Below are 16034 nucleotides of genomic sequence, written 5' to 3'. Positions count from 1 at the left end.
GGCACACACCCGCACAGCCGGAGCAGAACGGAAAACGGGGCACTCTCAGCTTTACCTGAAAATCTTTAGTTGACTTGTGTCCATTTTAATAACCTCTATCGACTTTCTTTCCTAAAGCGGTTGTCATGTTGGCAGAAAGGGACTGGAAAAGTGTTTTAGGGAGGGAAGAAAAAAAATACCGGAAGAAAACTAAGGACGCTGTCTAGAAAAGGGGAGGTGATGGCAATGAGCGGTACAGGGCGGAGGAAGAGCGGACCCTCCGCAGCGATCCTGAGCGGAGAGGGGGAGGTTGACAAAGCCCGTCTGCATCCCGAGGGAAGGCCGTGAGAGGGGGAGCGAGAGGGCCGAGGGGGACTCTGAGCCTCCCTGTGAAATCCAAGTTTATTGTCAACAAAGGAGGGTCTGACTGGGCTCGGAGCCTCCGGGGTCCCGAACTGTCGGAGGCAGAGTAGGCGGGGGCCCCCGGAGCGGGGTCCCTGGGCGGCCGGGGACCTTCAGGGTACGGCAGAGGGAAGGAGCAGGGTCCTGGGCGGCCGAGGCAGACGCAGTGAGGGTCGGGAGGAGGCGCAGGGAGCCCCGCGGTGCCACACAGGTGCGGGAAGGAGCACTTAGGGGTGGCTTTTCCCTTCCGGGAGGCATCTCTCCCAGAGAAAGGGGCAGGGGACAGTGGCCCAGCGGGAGCGGAGAGGCAGAAATGCAAGGTTAGAGGAGAAAGTGCATGTGAGAAAAGGGAAGGGGAAGAGAGAGAGGACGAAGGCTCCGGGCTCCACCTCCCCGCTCGGCGCGGCGCTCCAGCTGCTCTCAAACCAACTGCTCAATTCTATTCACTGCCGCGACGGAACAAAAAAGTGGCTATTTATTAGAATACTTGTTTGGTATTGTTCGGTGCCACACAAAAGGCGTTTCATTATGTTGGGGTGGGGAGAAAAGCCCCTCTCCTTTTTTCCTCCTTTCCTTTTCTTTTTTTTTTGTTCTTTTCTCTCCAGACCGAAACAATAACTTGAAATTGTCTTTAAAGTCTTTTCTATCAATAATAAATTTCATTTTCTTCTCTGTCTCCCGCTCTCCCTCTCTCCCCCTCTCCTGTGCGGTGTGTATGTGTGTGCGTGCGCGTGTGTGTGTGAGGGGGAGAGAGAGAGAGCGAGTGAGCGAGAGAGCGCGAATGGTGAGTGTGCGTGTGTCGCCGGGCACTCGTGGCTCGGGCACAGCCGCCTGGGAGCTGCGGCTGGGCGAGGGGCGAGGAAGAGACCGCCGGCTCCGTGTCGCTCTGCCCTGCACCTGCGGGCACGGTCGGAGGAAGGTGTGAGCTAGGCTAGAGCAGAGGAAAAAAAACAAACCAAAAAAGTAATAATAATAAGGCTGCCCCTTCAGATGATATGTTGGGAGGAGGCTGGAGCTGGAAGAGCAACTGTAAGTGTGCCTCTAACTTTTGAGGGGGTCTTCACCCTGTCTTGGGAATGGAGGAGGGGAAGCCGGCGAGGGGAGGGCTTCCAAGTTACTTTTGCTTCAAGGAGGGAAGAGCCGGTTGCAGTCACTGGGTTATCGGCTGTGACACGGATTTGGGGGGGTGCGGGTGTGGTGTGACAGCGTTTTGGGCTGCCCCCCTCCGCCTTCTGGGGAAGACGCCTCAGTGGGTTTTGAGGCGGGGAAGGAAAGCGGCGGCCGGGCAGGGGCAGGGGGCTGCGGGAGGGCTGGGGCGGGGAGGGCGCCGGGGGCGGCGGCGCTGCCTCCCGAGCGCGCAGCGCCCGCTCCGCTTACACGTTCCAAAATTAACATGTCGGTGCGCGGGTGCCATTTAGTGAAAGGTGTCTTGGGCAAAGAATCAATTTCGCTGTGACTGACCGGCGGGCTTGGCTGTATTAATACTGCCAAAAAAAAAGGGAAATCAATAGGCAGAGCAGCCCTCAGCTATTACAACTAATGCCTGCTTAATCTCTCCCCCTGGGAGAGAGTGCATTCACATGGACTCCCAGCACTGCTAATGCGGCCGGGCTGAGCCCGGCTCGATCTTCCCAGGGAACGGGGATCCCCGGATCTGGTCCTCTATGAAAGTGACAGCTGCCGGGACCTCTCGACAGGAAGGTTGTGCCGAGCCTCTCGAAGCCGAGTTCCAGCCCGGAGGTTAAGGCTATCTGGCGTGGTCCCACCCAGAGTCTTATCCTCCCTCCCCAGTTTCAAAGTGGCTGTAGAGTTTCTCGCTATTGCTATAAAGTATTGGGATATTTTAAAAAGGTGAAATGGCATTTCCCTCTCATAATTGACGGTGGTATTTGAGGTCGATCAACAGGCAATGCAGCAAGGCTGTACATCTATCGATCAGGGAGGGGACGCGTTTTGGCTGAATCTCTTTTCAGAAACAGGTGTTTAAACATGATAGCGGCTCCAGTCAATTAACCCATTAAAACCCCGTTTTATCGCATTGATTCCTCAGACTGCCATAAAAGGTTATGTTTTGAAAGCCTCTTTGTTAATGGGGAGGTGGGGGTTTGGATGGATGGATGGATGGATGGATGGATGGATGGATGGGGATAGGGAGAGCGGTTGCAAATTGTCCCCAAACGCACAGTATCGGGCACGCAGTGAGATGCCGAACTACGATTTCTTCCCACCAAGCCAGGCTGCCCCAGCGTCTCAGTGCGCCCCGTCTTCGCCTGCCGCTCCTGGTCTGGGCTCCATGGAGGGGCAGACCGGCCGCTGCTGGCCCGGGGGGAGCGCTATGCCCTCCCCGCCGTGGGCCGCCCGCTCACACTGACCCTATGGCAAAAATTGACATGTCCACCTCGAGAAAAGCATCCTCCGCGAGGATACTTCCCACCCGGGGAGGAGGGGTCCGGCCGGGGGCGGGGGCTACCGCCCTGCAGCGGCTGCGGGCCGGGTCAGGCTGTGGTGCAGATAAATTGTAGCCCCAGCTAGTTGCAAGCGGGGTTATTCCTAGAACAGGACAGTCTATGAACAACCTGCCTGCCTCCTCCCCTCGCCCCCCCCCCCCCCCCCCAGCACCTTTTTCAGATTTGCCAGTCCTTGCTGTAAATTACATGTTTGCTGAAGGTGTCAGTAGTGGTTTGTTTACTATCCCGCTTTACGATGACTACTAGGGAACACATTTAAGGACAGTGGGAAGCAACAGTCAGTGATCTGCTGAAAAACAGATGACAAACACCCCTTTTCCAAAAGCCAGATAAAGACGGGATCCTGACACCGACCAAGTAACCGGGATCTCTCTTTGGTGGGAAAGAAACCGGGTTTTTCTCTTCCCTTCACTGGGGTTCGCTATCCGCCTTCCCATGGCCAGAATGCTGCACTGGATGGAGCAAGAGGATCATGTATCTCCTCTGGGCACCTTTAATTTCCAGACCAGTGGTCTGAGATTATTTAGCTGTTTCTAGTTTTGCCCTTGTTTGCTGGTTTCCTAAGTAAGCACTGAATGCGCGACCGAAAAGGTTTGAAACCGTGTCAAAGTGATGTTTTAATCTCATTGAAAGGTGTATTAAACGAGAAGATGTAATTTGTGTGGGGTGTTTCGATGAAAGGAGAGATTGGAGTGGATGATACTTTCGCTCTCCTGTGAACCTCATGTCATGTTTATATTGAAGCCTGCGTAGCTAATCTAATTTGCAATAACAGGATGGCCTGCAAGAAAGAAGCTTCTATATTATTTAGGGGTTTTTTTCTTTCCTCGTTTATTTTTTTACACAAATTCCTTCTGACTTGCCCTGAATGATGTCTTTGTAGTTTGGGGATAATTGACGAGGATGCAAACCAGAAATATTACCTTTATGGTGTTCTGAGCGACGCGCCACGACATAACCATCCAGGCTGCCCTGCTGTAAATGGGATACTGCATTTGGGCTTGAGAAGCTCTCTTTCCGTGACTGACATTTCAGCAGCGCAATTTTAAAGATTAACTACGTAATAACTCCGCATGTCGTTCTAGTCCGACAGACTCTCCACCCCCGTAGCTTTTCCTTTTCTTTACAAGTTTACAGTTGCAAAACTAAACTCTTTAAAAATATTTTTCTTATGGTGGAAAGTAAATTGCTGGGTAGGTTTTCTGTTGGTGGTTCTTTTTGTTTCTTGGTGTGGGGCTTTTTGTCTAAAGGACCACTCCATAACTCGACTGTAAAAAGTAAATGGTCCGGCTATCCTTTTAGGTAGAAACCCCAAACTGTGAAAAATAGGACAGTGCAAACCCTCATCTCCCGCGAGATGCTGATCAGCACATATTCTCGGCGTGTGCCTTTGTAATAATAATTTTAAAAGAAATTTAAAAATCTGAACAGAATTGAAAAGTGCAACTTTTGTGTAATGTAAGAAGGTATATTCAGCCTGTTAATTACAGTTGTGTCATTGGAATGTTATCAATGACTTGTTCAATTTTACTGTAATTACTAACAAAATTAGACAAGGATGGATCACAATACAGGATATTCCTCTTTCGGAACAATATTGTGCTGGAAGTCGAGCTGATGCGTAGCATAAACAAACATTTTAGAAAATGCTCCTGCTGGCAAAACTTCGCAAAGGCACGATTCTGTTTTTTTTCTACCGAAAAAGTGCCACAAGGGGAAGGATCGAGGTCGTTCCAAGGCGAGGGACACACAGAATGTCCTGGCGGGAAGAGGAAGGGGGAAAGAAAACCTCTGCTTAGGCGCGGTCTGACCGTCGCGCCGTCCCACCGAGATGTGCCTCGCCTTTCCCTTGGCAATGCCGGACAGCCCCGCACACCCGCCCGCCGGGACCCACTGTCGCCTTGGGGTGGCCGTCGGCTGCTGCGGAGATCAGACGTAGGGGGAGATCGATACTACTTCTTTTAGGCGCAATGGAAATATAAAGCTTATTTTTCAAAGCCAGTAAAAACTAGAAAGGAAGGAGAGAAAATAGAAAGGTTGGGATATACAAACTCTTCGGAAAAGAGCAATTTATTGACGCTGTGGAAAGAGCGGTGATGCAGAATTCCTTTAGAAAAATGGCTTCAGCCGCCCTTCTATCAGTTTATTTATTTACTACAAAATTTATTACAAAATAAATACATAAATAAGTGGAAGTACCTACATGGAGCAGCAGCCTGTCCTCCGGCCGCTTTGATTTTGCCCGGAGCAGGCTGGCCCTGAGCACACCCCTGTGCTCCGTGTCGCTCCCCCTGCCCAGTGCCCGCGCCCCGCAGGGCGGGCGGCTCCCGGCAGCCGAGCCAAGCCCGCCCGGTTGTGTGCAGGGCAGCTGCCTGCTCTCATTAGGACTTCAAAAACCTTTTGGCCCTGTCCCGTACCACCCTCGGCGTTCCCTTGCCACGCTCCCGACGTTGCCCAGGGGCACCCCGGCAGTCTCAGTGCTGGTGGCCCTGGTTGCCCCCTTCCTGCGTGCTCCCAGCGCGGCAGAGGGCGACCCGCTGGTTGGCGTGGAGATAGAGGGAAAGCGGCCTGTGAGCCACTGACCCCCGCCCAAGCCGCTCCGGGGGGCCGCAGCGAGGTCCCGCAGCGAGGCCGCCGCTCGGGTCCCGCTGGTGTCGCAGCAGTCCGGGCTATCTGGGAGCGGCGCCGGGAGCGGAGCGCGCCGAGGCGGCGGCAGGACAGCCCTTACTCTCCTCACGCTTCCAGTTGGTTGGCACGGCTCTCCTGGGCGAAGGGGGGAGACATTACTCGTCAGGGAATTTTAGCCCTTTCCTTTCTCCCCCCCCGCCCCGTTTTCCTTTTTCCCCCTTCCCTTTCATTCATAAACCTGGTGGCTATAGACGCAGCTTGAATATTGACGTCTCTTCCCCCAACTGCTCCTCCGTTAACCCAATTACAGAATTCATCAAGAACTGTGTTGAATTATCTCTTTCCATACAGTATCAGCATTAGCCTAATTAAAAGCTATAATGTCTGATATAATGATTAAATCGTTAGCTCTGCTGTAGGGAAGCAATATTTTGTTTTCCCTTCAATTAGAAGCTGATTGAGGTTTTCAGAGCAGGTCAGCTGTGAAATTTGAATTATATGTGTGAGTACCGTTCACAGGGTGAGCCCCTACTCGAAAGCTCCAGAGATTCTCCATACGCTTTTAACCAGCAAGCTGAGAAAAGACAACAAAACACAGAGAGAGCCCGTAACTGATTTGGGACTGGGGCTGTAGGATGGCACAGAACAGTTGTTAACGCTGAAAAAGAAAGCGGGACTTTATTCAGGCACCCTTTTTCCAACCATTCCATCTCGACTGGGTAGCAAGCAGGTCACGTAGAAAGCTGTGATCCCCGAGTTGCCAAGTCACCGAGGCAGGAAAATGCTTCCCCCTCTCTCCTTTGCCTGCCCTTTCTGCTCCTTCCCAGTTTGCTCGCTTTGGCTCAGGTAATGGCATCCCGGTAGCGAGGGAGTGCTTTGCAGTTCCTTCTTGGCTAGCGGGTTTTGGAGTGAAGCGCCAGAGGAGTTGCAAGCGATCCCACTCCCTTCCCGCCTCACGTTTCAGACAGGGCTGGCGAGGGATCAGGCAGCATCTCTCACAAGCATCTCCCCACGGCATCGCCACGGCGAGGGCTGGCGCTCGCCAGCCCCGACCCGGGGCGAGTGCGAGGGAGGCACGGCGGCAGCCAGCAGACGGCGATCGCCGCCTGCTCGGGGCCGCCGGGCTCGGCCTCACCGCCCCCTCCTAGTCTGCGGGGACACAGAGGGCACAGCGTCGGCCGGGCCCGCGGCGGGCGACCCCCGCCCCGAGGGGGCGGCCCTCCAGGCGCAGCCGGGAGCGGGGAGAGGCACCGCCCGCCGAGGCGCGTCCCACCTCGCAGCGCGGAGCTGGGGGCGAGCCGTGGCCGAGGGAGGCACTCGTCACTGCGACCGGCCTGTGAGAATCCCTCGCCGGTACCTGTCTCTTCCTCGGGCCCAGCGGGCGACGGGGGCCGCGGCCGGATTTTTCGCCCTTCCTGGTCCTGCTCCCAGTGCGGGACCTCCTCTCCACCTCCACTCTGACTTCCCTGCAGCATTTACCCAGCATTTACCGGCCGCCCCCACCTATTCCCTTCACCACTCGACTCCTGGTTTTTTGCAATCCCACTTTCTGCAGGGGAAAGCTCAAGGACTTCTCATCTCCGGGCGCAGCCCCTGCCTGCACTACCCCAGCCCCGCAGCCCTGTCAAACGACACTCGCAGCAGTGCCTGACCTAGTTCCTTGTCCCTTGAATCGAGATCTGCACTACATTTACCACGGAAGAAAACCCCCTGCCTGGCCCCCTGAACTGTTTTTATTCAATCGATAGACTCCCCCTGGCCGAAGGTGAGCGGGGTGCACTCTGGGCACAGGCCAGAGGGACTCAGGGCAGCAGCATATCCTCCCATCCTGCTCTCTGTCCGCGTTTCTCCTCGCCACCGTGTTCCTGGGTAGTTTGGCTGCTTCTAGAGGAGGGAAGGAGCATTCTGTGTTTATTTTACGGGGGTCAGGGGAAAGAGGGTAAGCCCCACATCGGGAAAAAGTCCAGGAGGGGGCAGGCCCCGGGAGGGTGTGGATTAGTAGCTGCCTCTGCACCAGGGAAGGGAAAGTTCAGCCTCGAGTACAGTTTCCCTGAACGTGAAGGGGAAGGCAGCTCGTGTGTATCCCCAGTTCGCAGGGATAAGGGTGTGTTCCCATGGGGTCCACTGGCTGGCAGGATGCATAGGACTCATCCGGAAAGGATTGCCCCACAGCGATTCGACTCATTTATATGTCAGGAGGCATGTAGGTGCCTTTCTATCAAACATCAGGGAAAAATATCACTAGGGCCTTGGGTGGGTAAGCCATGCCACTTGCAAGCCATGTCATCTTATCTCACAGTTTTTACTCCTCATATCTTCATTTGGCCATCCAATTGGAAATGTGCCTTTCTGCAGGAACCTTCTCCCCCTTCTCCCTCATCTCCTATTCCAACCAGCGGTATTTTCAATACATAATTTAGCAATCACAAGGGCCTCCCTTACTTTGCCATGGCAGATACAGCAACTTGAGAAACTATCAGCTGGAGAAGCACGGGTCCATTCCTGCACCATCTCCCCTGCCCTCTTTGCACCCTTAAGGCTGACTGGGAGACAATAATGTCCTCCCAAAAGCATCAACACCCGAGTTAACAGCATCACTCAGACTGAGCTCAAAGGCTGGAAGCAGGCTGAGCCTTCGGCTGTCAGAAATGGAGAGGCGCTTTCCTCTCCCCAGCAAATCCAGATTATCATGACCAGTCATTGAAAATGCGAAAGAAAAGAGAAAGTCTAATCCTAACCCAGTGTCTAAGACCAGTGCTTTGTGCACAGTGCATATTCTTCCTGCAGAAAACTTCTGGTGGTAATAACAGTAATTGGGGGAGTTGCAGTGTGATTCCAGTCTTGGATGGCCACTAGGGCCAAGAAAATTAACACGGACGGTGAAAAGAGCAGGCACGCTGTGTGTGCCTTTCCCCACCTAGCAAAAATTATGGGGGTGGCCATTTATACATGCATGGGCATTTGTGTGACGGACTTACCATTCCTATGGCTGCAATTAAAGACTGCAGCATGAATCTCCTTGTGGACTGTTTTCACCCCCCCAAAAAATTACTATAATCTCACAGGACAGCCAGGGCACAAAGGTAGTCTTTTAATATTTTCAAGGGAAAAAAATCATACACCTGTACTTACTATATACAAAGATAACATATTTCCGTGTACCTTCTTTAGACGCAGGTGCTTTTAACTCCCCTAGGACTAAGTGAAAAACGACTGCATCCAGCCTCTTCCGCATGCCTGGGCCTAGGAGCAGTTTTAACACCTGGGAGAGACGTCTGAGGGGGCTCCGGAGAAATCTCCAGAACGAAGTCCCGCGGAAAAGGCGTGTTTGCTTGCCGCTCGCACGGCTGCGGTAGCGGGGCGGACAGCCTGGGGCGCCTCAGCCCCTCGAGATACTGCTCGACGGCCGTCTTAGTGAGGGGCGCGCCCGGCGGGGACGGGGCGTTCCGCGGCGCCAGGGCTCGCTGCGGCGATGCCCGGCGGGGCTGAGGGGTGGCCGGGGGCTGAGGGGGTGTCCCCGCCCCGGGGGTGCCGTCGGGGGCCGCGGGCGGGACGCGGCCCCTCCGCCCGCCCCCCCCTTCCTCGAGCGCGGCGCGCCCCGGCGCACGTCACCGCTCGGCGCGCGCCATATGCAAATGAGCTCCCGCCGGCGCGCCCCCATTGGCCGCCGCCAGGCGATTTAAGGCGGGCTCGGCGCGCGCCGTATGGCTACGGCGCCGCTCGCCCGCGGCTCCTCCTCCTGTGCCGGCCCCGTCCCGGCCCTGCCCGGCCCGTCCCGCCCGGGCCGCGGGAGGGAGACCACCGCCAGCAAATTACTGTGCCGCCGCGCCCCGGCCGCCGGGCTCGGCGCGTGTTTTGGTTGGGCTCCTTCCCCCACCCCTTCCCTCCCCCGATCCTCCTCCTGCATTTTTTTTTTTTTTTCAGTTAACGTTGAAATACTTTTTTTTTTTTTTCCGCCTCCTTTTCGCGTGGCGGTGGGTTCTCCTCTCTTCTTCTCCGTTCACCTGCGATCAGCGGATGCAAGTCACACACGCTCCCTCCCCTCCCTCCCTCCCTCTCTCCAAGTTAGCAGCAAAGAACAAAAAAAAAATAGCTCCGTTAAGGATAAGAGCGGGAGCGGAGGGGTGTGCGCGCGTCTGCCGGGGAGCGCCGGCGAGCGGAGGACACCGCCGACGGCTCCGCACACTCCTCCCGCCGCGCCAAGTGAAGCAGCAAGTTTGCCGTGCACCTGTTTGAGCAGCTCGAACCCCCGTCGCCGCCGATCCCCGAAAGTGATTTGCGAAAGGGAGAAAGTTTTTCGCCGGCAGGGTCGCCGATCGCTCTTCTCCTCGCGATTTTCTTCTTTCTTTTTTTTTTTTTTTTTTTTTTTTTTTTTTTTTTTTCGCACGGCGGTCGCTACCTAGATACAAACGGGTTTCGCCTTGCTCGATCCCCATCCTCCCGGGCTCCTCTATGTTTGATTCATTTTTCACGTCTGGCACCGGTGGAAAGTAAAAAAGCTATTTGAATGTACAGCATGATGATGGAGACGGACTTGCACTCCCCTGGCGGAGCCCAGGCCCCCACGAACCTCTCGGGGCAGACCGGAGCGGGAGGCGGCGGAGGCGGCGGCGGCGGCGGGGGAAACAAAGCGAACCAGGACCGGGTCAAGAGACCCATGAATGCCTTCATGGTGTGGTCGCGGGGCCAGCGGCGGAAGATGGCCCAGGAGAACCCCAAAATGCACAACTCGGAGATCAGCAAGCGCCTGGGGGCCGAGTGGAAAGTCATGTCGGAGGCCGAGAAGAGACCGTTCATCGACGAGGCGAAGCGGCTGCGGGCGCTGCACATGAAGGAGCACCCGGATTATAAATACCGGCCACGGCGGAAGACCAAGACCCTGCTCAAGAAGGACAAGTACTCGCTGGCCGGGGGGCTGCTGAGCGCCGGCTCGGCCGGGGGAGGCCCGGCCGGCGTCGGCGTGGGCATGGGCGTCGGCGTCAGCCCGGGCGGCGTCGGGCAGCGGCTAGAGAGCCCCGGCGGCACGGCCAGCGGCGGCTACGCACACATGAACGGCTGGGCCAACGGCGCCTACCCGGGCTCGGTAGCGGCGGCGGCAGCGGCGGCGGCGATGATGCAGGAGGCGCAGCTCGCCTACAGCCAGCACCCGGGCAGCGGGGGGCACCCGCACCACCCGCACCCACATCACCCGCACCACCCGCACAATCCGCAGCCCATGCACCGCTACGACATGGGTGCCCTGCAGTACAGCCCCATCTCCAACTCGCAGGGCTACATGAGCGCCTCGCCCTCGGGCTACGGCGCCCTGCCCTACGGCTCCCAGCCCCACCAGAACTCGGCGGCGGCGGCGGCAGCAGCGGCAGCGGCGGCGGCCGCCTCCTCGGGTGCTCTGGGCGCCCTGGGCTCGCTGGTGAAGTCGGAGCCCAGCGTGAGCCCGCCCGTCACCTCGCACTCGCGGGCCCCGTGCCCCGGGGACCTGCGGGAGATGATCAGCATGTACTTACCGGCCGGGGAAGGCGGGGATCCGGCGGCCGCTGCCGCCCAGAGCCGGCTCCACTCCCTGCCCCAGCACTACCAGAGCGCCAGCACGGGGGTGAACGGCACCGTTCCCTTGACGCATATCTGAGCCCCCGCCAGCTGCGGAGCGCCGGAGGCAGGCACGGACACGGGCACCGGCCCCGGCCCCGGGCCGGCCTGCAGGACTGCGCGCCCCGCCGCTGCCACCGCACGCTCAGCCCCGGCCCCGCGCCCCGGCCCCGCGCCGCTCCTGCCCCGCTCCCAGGTTCCCCCCTCTTATTTTTGCCTCTCGCGCCCCTTCCCTCCCGCCCTCCCCCGCCTCTCTCTTTTTTTTTTTCTTTCTCCCTTCCTTTTTGTACAGAAATGTTTTGATGTTCTTGTAATAATAATAATAAATAATAATAATAATAACGAGAGAGAAAAAAGGTAACGGTTGCTTTAATCACCTTTTTTTTTTTAGACGGACTAGTTTATGAAACTAGTTTTAGACTGAACTTCTGTGTTTTATCGAGACTTTTTGTACAGTATTTATCATTCACCCAAGAGACAAAGAGGGTTTATTTGCAAAAGAGGAGAAAAAGAAAGAGAGAAAGGGGGGAAACGGCTGCGAAAAGAAAAAAAATACCAATAATAAACACACAAAGTTGTAGGTGATGCCAACTTTTATATCGCGCGGAACCGCTACGATTTCAGTCACGGATCGCTTCTTGCGAAAGCTTTTTATTGACTAATTAACTCGAAGTTGATGAGGAAACAGTTCTCATTTATTACTCATGTACTAAGACAAATCCAAAAGAACACTTACAAGTTTTTGTAGATATTCTCGCGGGTTTGTTGGGTTGGGGGTTTTTTTTGTTACTCGTTTGTTTATTTATAAAACTTTTTTTGTTTTGTTTTGTAAGCTCTATTTTTTTCCCGGGGTTCGTAAAATTTTATTGTATCTGGAGATTTTTGTTTGTTTTCTCTTTGATTTTGTTTTCTTTTTGTATCATTTCTTGTAAATGCATTGTGAAATAATTTTTATTTAGGCAGTATGAAGGGAATCAGATTGTGTACATAGTTTACTAAAAAGCCTTTCGGCTAAACGGAAATCTTAAGGATGCGTTCTTTTTTTGTTGATTTTTTATTTTTTTGTTTGATTGATTGGGCTTTTTTGGTGGTTTGTTTTGTGGGTGGTTTTTTTTTTTTTTTTTTTGTTAGTTTGTTTGTTTGGGGTTTTTTTGGTTTTTGTTTTGTTTTGGTTAAATAAATTTCAAAGCGGAAAAAGTCACCTGTATAAAAAGAAAAGCTAACTGGAGAACATAGTGGTGTTTACCATGGTTAGCCTGGAAACACAGCAGGGAAACCTAGATTTTGGGAAAGAAGTTCTAAGCAGAGGCAGCAAACAGAATGAAGTGCAATCTGCAGTAAATGTCGATGCTCCCAAACCTGTGTAAATCAGAAGGGATGAAGGTAGATTTATTTTAATACTCGTTCCCTACTGCAAGGGAAGGCAGTTTACTGCGTTACTCTTCTAGCCGTGAACGTTCATTTTATGGATTTTATGGCTGGGCTGGTGGTCCGGACCTTGCCGGGGCCTTAACTTTTCCCCTGGGGGTGGTGGAGCGCTGCCCGCCCCTGCTCGCCTAGGGCCCCCACTGGGCCGGGAGTTCCCGGCGGCCCGGGGGACACCCACCTCCCCGGGAAACGAGAAGACACCGTCCAGCACGGCACTTCCCTCTAGTTAACACCGCGGAAAGAGAAAGCGCTTCTTTTTGCGCTTCCCGAAAGGAAAAGCGACCTCTAAATCTCAAGCCCGAAAAGCAATCCCATCCCTCCGGAGCATTCCGGGGGACAAGCGGGGAGCGGCGAGGTCAGACCTTTCTCCCCTTTCCCCATCCCCACGCCCCCCATTTTTAGCGACTGGTGCGAAAGCTGTCGAGCAAAACGATGCGTGTCATTTCGTTGCAGAATGTTGTTTAATGCTTTGAGATCTAATCTAAATTTTTTTTCTAGCTGTTGAGAGATACTTTTCTATATGTTAGAATTAAAAGTTTGCTGTAAAGTACTGTAGCATATGAATTTTTAAATAGTCATAGCTGCTTAAACAAAAGGAAAAATAATTAACTTCCAGGACTTTAATGTTGATCCCGGCAGGCTGTAGGACTGTTCGTCTTTTAGCTCTGCTGAATAGGTACAGCATCCATCCAGGAGTGGTGAAGTTTTAGTTACCTAGTGAGGAGCGGGTTTGGTCCGTCGTAAGAGATTGCACTTCTATAATGCTGACATGTCAATTGACATACATAATTCTTCGGACTCCTGTCGATAATTTTGTATAAATCACTCATACTGAACGCAAAATTTTCATGGAAGCTGGCTATTGATTTCAGCCTGAACTTTTTTTTATTTTTTAAAACTATTCGAGCCTTTATTAAAATGGAAGCGTGTGCGGGTTCAGACAGTCAGCAGGCGACTTTTGGAAATGCTCAGCTGCCAAATAGAGCATACTGAAAGCAGGAACCTGTGGGAAGCCTTCTGCGGTGTTAGTCACCTCCAGCCAAATACAGCCTTAGATGAAATTTTAAAAATTAATAGCCGTACCTTCAGGTATGCAGATTAACCTGGGTACCTGTTGAACTGTTTCTTGAAACGTGCTGTTCTTCATGTGCTCGTAAATATCTGTACACACCATAGATAGTATCGTGACCGGAGAGAACTCTGTGTGTGTGTGTGTGTGTGTGTGTGTGTGTGTGTGTGTGTGTGTATACATGTGCACATATAGACATATATACGTCTGATGCACCCTTGTTACGTGCCTTTTTCTTTAAGGGTCATAGCTATAAAAAATCACATTTAATCACAATGCAGAATAGAAAAATCACAGCGAGATGATTCTAGATCGCTGAACACGACTGATGGAACAGGAGGATTGGAGCGGTCAAGGGAGAAAAGCAAATAAACATCTGTTAATTTGCGTCTAAACAGCAGAAATACTATGGGGAAGTGCTTTTTTTTTAAAAAAAAAAAAAAAAGTTCTCTAAATAAGCTCCTTTTAATGAGTTTTCCCTCCTACCATCACAGTTTAGCGGTTCAATGGCGTTATGCCTAGAATAATAGGAATACCTGCACTTTCAACACAAGGAGATTAAAGAGACCCAATGTCGGTAATATTCAAATAAGATTCAAACATCCTCAGCCCGCCTTTCAATGAAATACAGTTCACTCTGCGAATTTCCACCCTCTCTCTCCCTTCAAAAAAACCAAAACCTAAAACCAAACATATTAAAAAAAACCAAAAAACACAAAAACCTAAAAAAACAAAAACAAAAAAACCGAAGAAACAAAACAAAACAAAATCAACAACAAAAGAATCTCCACGAAATACCAAAAGCTATCCACCCATCCCACCCCCTGGAGACATCATCGGGACAGAATTTTTTTGTTGTTCGTAGTCTGTGGGTTGGTTTGGCAGCTCAGTTTAATTTGAATTAAACTTCACGTTTGGGTATTTAAACAAAACAACTTTCCTAGGCAGATGAGTTAGGGTTAGGTACAGTAACATAATTATATCTTCGGGCTTTTTGCTATGAGAGTTATATATAAGAGAATAATTGAATATGCAAAACTAAGAATAGGTTTAAGCGATTTATGGTTTAAGTACATTACATCTAAAATTGTATTAAATGTTCCTCCTATAGCATGATTGACAGAGCTATTAAAATCACGTATGTGGAAGAATTAAAGTAAAAAGTCATCTCATTTTCAGTAAAAGGAAGGAAAATTCAGGGAGTAAGGCGAATGGGAGCGGGGCCGAGGTGCCTTCTCTGCGCAGTTGGGCTGCGTGTAGCGTGGGGAGCTTGGGGTCAAGGCCCCCCGTGGGCCAGACCCCACCCCCGCGGTCCCGGCTCTGCCGGCGAGACCCTGCGCCCCGGGAGGGGCACGGCGGCAGAGGAGCCAGAAGGACAGGAGGCACAGAGAGATAACAGGTTTGATCCGCTCCAAACTTCGAGCCAAAACACAAACTTGGCCTGAACTCCATAGCTCTTTTCCCAGCGGTTCTCCCTTTCTAAAAACATTTTCCCCTCTCCTTCCACTCCGCCGTGCGTGGCTCACTGAGCTCGTAGGAGTGGCCTTGGGCCCCGGGGAAAAGCCGTTCCCTCCAATTCCACTCCCCCGCGCCCTCAACCGGAGTCACATCGCAACAAGCCCCGGGGGGAGCATCGATGGGACGGCTCCGTGCCTCTGGGAGCAACGGAGCGCGGGAGGAGGGCACACGAAATTGTCCATGAAGATAAAAAGAGGGACGATTCCAGAAATCAGACTCAACGCGCCCTTGGGGCTACAGCGGGACAAGAAGCTCGGCGAAATGCTCCTTGGCAGGGCGGGGTGGGGCGGACCCTCCCTCCCAGCTGCGCCACATGCAGGCGACATCAGGCCGGGTCACCTGAACGTCTGGCGCGGTTGCAGCATTTTATTATTAAGTGTAAACTGCCACGGAAGAAAAATAAATATTCTATAAAAGATAAAAAGCACCACAGCATCACACAGACACGCTTTCCCGCCGAAAACCAAACCAAACGGTTGATCTAAGCTTTGTTGTAAAGCAAAACGGAGTCAAAAGACGCGAACTGGCCGGTGTCTGTGAGTTTCATGGGTAATCCGGACGGGATGCTCTCCCGGGCCTGGCGCCGACGGTCTCCCACGCCCCGCGATATCCCCGCCTTTCCCGGGCACTCATCGACTCTCCCGAGCCCTTTTCTGCCCCTCCCTCCCCCTTCCCGCACACTTTCTGTCAGCTCTCCCCAGTAATCTCCAGATCTCCCCTTCCCTCCTGCACTCAGCAACACGTGGGGAGCGCCGGGACGGGGCACTCCCGTGGGGGCGGACCGCGTCAGTGTGTCCTTGTGTCCGTGTGTCCGTGTCAGTGTGCAGGGGGCTGATCTTGCAGAAAGAGCCCTCCTTGCCTAGCCAATCCCCCAGAATGGTGGGCCTGGGGGATGCTATTTGTGGGGTGCGAGTGGGTCTCTGCGAGCCCCAGGAAGCGAGGTGCCCCCGAAGCTG

The 16034-nt window shown here is 53.3% G+C and overlaps 2 protein-coding genes across 22 annotated transcripts in view; both read left to right on the top strand.

The window, feature by feature from the left end:
• Positions 1-16034, top strand: part of LOC148224908 (uncharacterized) — a 403359-nt gene that overhangs the window by 348170 nt on the left and 39155 nt on the right. For 4 of the 21 annotated variants that reach the window (XR_015801719.1, XR_015801715.1, XR_015801713.1 and 1 more), the window contains exon 1: positions 1222-1410. The exons of 10 other annotated variants lie outside the window; for them this stretch is intronic. The gene's annotated coding sequence lies outside the window, so the exon portion shown is untranslated. Of the gene's footprint in view, positions 1-1147; positions 1166-1194; positions 1411-16034 lie in introns of those variants that run through there. 7 more of the 21 variants (XR_015801727.1, XR_015801706.1, XR_015801699.1 and 4 more) reach the window with 5 other exon arrangements.
• SOX1 (SRY-box transcription factor 1) lies at positions 9368-11159 on the top strand. The gene has a single exon (XM_014883234.2). The coding sequence runs from the start codon at positions 9985-9987 to the stop codon at positions 11101-11103; it is 1119 nt and encodes a 372-aa protein (XP_014738720.1). The 5' UTR covers positions 9368-9984; the 3' UTR covers positions 11104-11159.

Source organism: Sturnus vulgaris, chromosome 2 (genome assembly GCF_052056855.1).
Source record: "Sturnus vulgaris isolate bStuVul1 chromosome 2, bStuVul1.hap1, whole genome shotgun sequence".
Lineage (NCBI taxonomy): Eukaryota > Metazoa > Chordata > Aves > Passeriformes > Sturnidae > Sturnus > Sturnus vulgaris.
Note: the sequence above shows the minus strand (reverse complement) of the source record. Positions and strands in the feature narration are given on the sequence as shown.

Coding starts and splice junctions, on each gene's coding strand:
- SOX1 (XM_014883234.2), top strand. CDS start 9,985: ATGTACAGCATGATGATGGAGACGGACTTGCACTCCCCTGGCGGAGCC.